The sequence below is a fragment of the Lathyrus oleraceus genome, chromosome 4 (assembly GCF_024323335.1).
Source record: "Lathyrus oleraceus cultivar Zhongwan6 chromosome 4, CAAS_Psat_ZW6_1.0, whole genome shotgun sequence".
Taxonomy (NCBI): domain Eukaryota; kingdom Viridiplantae; phylum Streptophyta; class Magnoliopsida; order Fabales; family Fabaceae; genus Lathyrus; species Lathyrus oleraceus.
The window spans coordinates 31,957,420-31,962,731 of NC_066582.1; the positions used below are offsets into that span (position 1 = coordinate 31,957,420).

The window sequence follows — 5,312 nt, forward strand, 5'->3', positions numbered from 1 at the left end:
ATGGGAGCAACAAATCTGAGGTAAAGAGATTGAAGGATCTCATGATGTCAAAATTTGAGATGACTGGTATATGCATGTTATCTTATTTCTAAAGAATGGAAATTATTAACACCTCGAGAGGATTGATTCTAAAATAGAGAAAGTATGTTGGTGAAATAATCAAATAGTTTAAGATGAAAAAATATACCCCTGCAACAACACCTATTGAAGCAAATCCCGATCTAGAGAAAAGAGACAAGGAAGGAAAGGTGGACTCCATGATTTTCAAACAGATTGTTGGTTCTCTAAGATATATATGTAATAGCATGCCGCTCATTTATTTTTTTGTTGGTTTGGTGATCAAGTTTAATGATGATGCAATGAGAACTCATATGATTGCAACTAGAAAAGTGTTGAGGTTTAATAGGGGCACAGTGGACTATGGAATTTTGTTTCCAACATTTGCAAAGAACTTTGATGCATAGATCATTTTCTACTCAGATGAATATCAATGTGGAACTTTGATGCATAGATCATTTTCTACTCTGATGAATATCAATGTGATGATAACATGGATAAAAGAAGAACAAAAGTATACTACTTTTAGTTCCTTGATTGACCAATTTATTGGTGCTAAAATAACTAGTTATGCCTCTTTCATCATGCGAGTTAGAGTACATAGCTAGATTTTATGTTGCATGTCAAGTCATATGGATGGAGTCAATTCTAAATGAATTAAAAATTGTATTAAAAGGCCAGTCAAGCTACAAATTGATAACAAACCAACTATCAATCTAGCAAAATATCAAATTTTGCATAGTGTCATACCCCAAAATTCACCCTACCTTTCACAATGTTCATCTACGTCACTAACCTTAATCATGTGCATATCTTCATGGTCAGTCATATCATTTGCATAAGCATTGTTCAATACAAGAGAACATGTATCTGTAGCGGTAAATTCATGATCATCGATATAAAAAAAGTTACAGAACATCAAAATCTGTTAAGGTTCAATCCTACACCCCAAAGTCTGGTTAATTTATCTATATTCTTCTAACATGTAAGAGAAACTTGATGAATAAGCTTATCCAAAGGATTTTCACATCAAGCAAACAAAGAGATCATGATCCAATGGATGAAATGAATCCTGATTCTGCTGACTTCATGGCGTGTGAATTCAACCATCAATGAAAAACCTGTTGATTCTTTCATGTTAGAACAATTGTCATTGTCAAGGTATAGAACTAAAGGTACACTTTTCACTATCCTCAATACACCTTTTCTCTTTTTTACTTCTATTTTCTCCCACACAGAAAATAAACTTTTTCAAAGAGAAGTGTCTGAGTCAATTCCTTGAATTTGTTTGCTGTAAAACCAAAGTGGCGTAAATGAGTTCATTCCATGCATCAGGGACCCCGGGAAGACACCAATGACTGCAGTCTTGCCGCCTCGTGGAGACTTTCTTTCCATCCACTAAGCTCTTGCTATAGACAGATGGGTGGCCATCCTTGCGGAAATTAGTCAGCCTTGTGACATTTAACAACTTTACTGGAATCTTCATTCTCTGAATCACTTCTTCCACTATCTTCATTTTCAATGGATAGTTATTCAAGATGGACCCATTCAAAACCGGTTCAGTTTCACCGTTGCATGATCCACCTGAGTCCCAGTCTCCACCTCTGTCAAAGATTCATCAGCAATATGATATGACTTAAGGACAAGGAATTTATGCAACAGAAAAATATCTAAAAAAAACATTGATACCTGAAATGAGCAGAAGAATATCCACGATAGTAGACAGTCTGCGTTTTTGGATTGATATTATTGTCAATCCATTTTCCCCACGTCATGATAGCCTTTCTGTATGCCTCAACTTGATCAAATTTTGGATATAGATAATCGCCTTCTTTATAATAATTTATTCTGCACAAATCATGTACTGTCACTCTCTTGATACATACTTTTATATAATATAACTAGGAATATTGTTCTCGTGGTGTTATACTTTTATGTATGGGAACATTCACTGTTAAGAGATGTTACATAAACAGGTCAATAATCCTGTGAGGCAATTATGTGAATGAATGCTGACATTACTTAACCGTATTAGAGTTCAATAAACATGGAGAAGACAAATATACTCGCACAACTAGTTTCCAAAATTGAGCGTATGCAATTTGAATGCATAAATCAATCAAAATACAAAATACGAAATAATTGTATCCTAACCCTCGAGCAGTTTTTCCATGAGCCCACCAGTGCCCGGTGTTGAAGACGAGAATGTCAGCCCTCTTCCAACGGTTAGATGTCTTGTCAATTCGATCTATTGATAATGTAGGATTTGAACTCCCTTGTGCATTCAAGCGAACTCCCTCCCTCACAAGGAAATGAGATCTCACAAATGACACTGTACAATTATAGTCCTGCTCAAGTGTTTCAAAAGCTTAGCATAATGAAATGCAGCGATTCAAAAGCTTAGAAGAAACAAAATTATATAATGGCAGAGACTGGATTAGAATTTGCAAACAATTTTTATCCCGCCAATAAAATCTTGGAAGAGACAAACTTACAAAGAAAGTGAATAGATGACTGAAAAAAAATTCTAGAAGAAAACCATATAAAGTAGGCCATGTAATTGGCGCTTGCATGAATCTAGATATGCAAGAAAAGATGGAAAATTACCTCAAATTTGAAAATAAAGTAGCCTCTTCCTTTTGTTATTTTATGACCATGTATCTCATACATTCTGCTCTTATTGTGCAGGCCTTCACGAAGTATGCACAGAATGGACTCAAATTGGTTTCGGTTCATAGAATCTCCTACCAGCATTAGGTTTTTACCTCTCAGTCTTGCCAAAAAGTCCTTGGCACTAAACCTACAGTAATATGTGAAAAAAGTGAATGAAGAACATAAAAAAATAACTAACTTTTCAATAAACTACTAACAAACAGATGAACAGCAAAAGGTAGCTGTTTGAAAAACACTATTGCATTATGTATGACTCTTTGGCTATTTTTGTCATTTGCTAGACAGAACTCAACTTTTCTCACCATATCAACAGAAGCTATGTTTGAAACTTTCCAAATTGTCCCAACAAGTTTAAAAATATTTCTACAAATAGAATTGATACTTCCGAAAAACTGCTCTACCAAAAACCAGTGTTTTACAGGAACAAGCTAATTAGTTGAACATGCTTTTCAGTTTTCCTTTAAATTTGTAACAGAGGTTTTAGAAAAGGTCTGCGACCTGCCGATACCGATACCCAATACCGATGCCGTTATTCACCGTGTTTATGTTAAAGAACAAATTGTGGTTAAATCACACCGCGACGACCGCAATCAGTGTCATAACACCTGTACCGACTGGAATCGCGAAAGCCTTTAAACGACCGCGACTGCTATTTAAAACCTACTAACAGCCTTCTCTGACGCATTAAATCTTAAAAACGACATTCTCAATAAGACATTTTGATCATCAAAAGTTGAATCATATCACATATGAAATGGAGCGTCAAAAGTGATTCTGGAAACTTAAAATTGATTTTGGTATAATTGGAGGTTCTAGAATTGGTTTTAACTCTAAAACTGTTGGTAGTTTTATCTTCAAACATACGAATAGTAGTTTTAATCTTCAAACATGATTTTCACACTCAAATTTATTGTTCAACTCACTACCATGTGCACATAATATTAATCAATTTATCTTATATTCACATTTAACTAAAATCAATCTTGATCTGAGTTGTTCACAAGACCCAAAACAAAAGGCCCAAAGGCGAGGTACAGGAAGCACGCGCGAGTAACAAGTGTTCCACCATCCTCATCTAAAGTAGGTAACTCCATCCTCTGATGTGCCATCCACTGTACAGATCAATCAGACAGCTGTCCGCACAGCGTGCCGCCCTCCTTGTTGACGGTTTTAACCGCTCCCATTATATAAGAGAATCCATCTCACTCAAACATTTCGCTTCATTCTCTTATTGACTTGCTAACCTTGCATGTGCACCCCGCACAGCCGCCCTTGCATGTGCACCCCACACAACCGCACCGGTGATCTATACCACCGTACCAAGAGTCCACCTCTAATTCTAGTTCCAGAATGGAACAAATCTAATCAAAATCAGTTTCCGCCCCAGTAGAAACTAACACAAATTAGTATCTAGTAGCACCACATAACAATAGAGTAGCATGTAGTGGCCATAAACCAAACCAAACCAAACCAAATTACTTCTGTTCTAGTTACCAAAGTAACAATGAAGAAATGAATTGTTACAACTAATCAAACATAAACACAGCTACCCGCAAATAGGCGAAAAGCATTGCACATTCCAAAGAACAAACGAAACTTAAGAAACGCGTTAGAGAGATATACAAACCTTGGAAGATCACAACCATAAGGTTTCCACCGCCATTGCGTATAACGAGTATCACTCCTTCCGTTGTTTTTGCAATCATAAGCCTCATCGACGTAAGGGCAAGAACCTATTTCATATATCGGATAATTTTCATCCTCCACCCATGTTCCCGTGTACAAATCGCATCCCTTCAATCCTAGACCTGCATCATCAGCATTCTCGGAATCAGTAACATCAACAGATTCGTGATCAGCGACACTGACACCGGCACCGGAACTGGAAGTGGTGGAGGAGAATTGCGGCGGCGGAGGTGGTGGTTGATGCGGTGGCGGAGGGGGAGGAGGAGAGAGGATAGGAGAAGGTTTGACTTGAATATAGAGATCTGAAGCATAAGAGAGAGCAGGTTGAAGAGTGGTTCTGTTGAAGAAGAAGAAGAAGAAGGAGTAGAAGAAGAAGAAGAGAACGAACAATGCGAGAAAGAATAGCGTCGCAACAGTGTAACGCTTATTCTGGGGAAGCATTTTCAGTCATGTTCATTCATATGGGTTCTGGATTTGGACGTTTTTCTTCTTCATTAAATTTGATAAATTAAGACTTTGAATAGTTAAGAGTTTAACTAGATCTTAAATGTCTTTTTTTCCTACTTTTATATATGTAAGTGGTTTTCTTTCTGATTTGATTTCTTCTCTTGTGTTTTTCTAGTAAATTTTTAACTGTCACTTGTTTGATTTCTTTTTTTCTTTTTTTTTAATATTTGTTTGATTCATATTATTAAATTAAATAGTATGTTTTTGTTTTTAAAATTATTCTAATTATTAAAATAAATAGGTTAAACTTAGTGTTTTAGTCCCTCTATTTTGCCGAGTCAGATCCTCTATTTATTTTTTAAACACTTTTGGTTTCCTATGCCTATTTTTCATTATAAAAATGTTGATGTGTCAATTTAATTAATATGTGGTATTAATTTTGTTGTCAG

General features: G+C 35.9%; 1 protein-coding gene across 1 annotated transcript; it reads right to left on the bottom strand.

Annotated features, from left to right (window-relative positions):
- Window positions 1–841: 841 nt before the first annotated feature.
- On the bottom strand, window positions 842–4,981 carry LOC127138617 (protein trichome birefringence-like 5). Its single transcript, XM_051065097.1, has 5 exons — window positions 4,358–4,981; window positions 2,665–2,857; window positions 2,212–2,405; window positions 1,747–1,905; window positions 842–1,661 (listed from the first exon to the last, which is right to left on the bottom strand). The coding sequence occupies exons 1-5, from the start codon at window positions 4,855–4,857 to the stop codon at window positions 1,328–1,330; spliced, it is 1,380 nt and encodes a 459-aa protein (XP_050921054.1). The 5' UTR covers window positions 4,858–4,981; the 3' UTR covers window positions 842–1,327.
- Window positions 4,982–5,312: the final 331 nt, after the last annotated feature.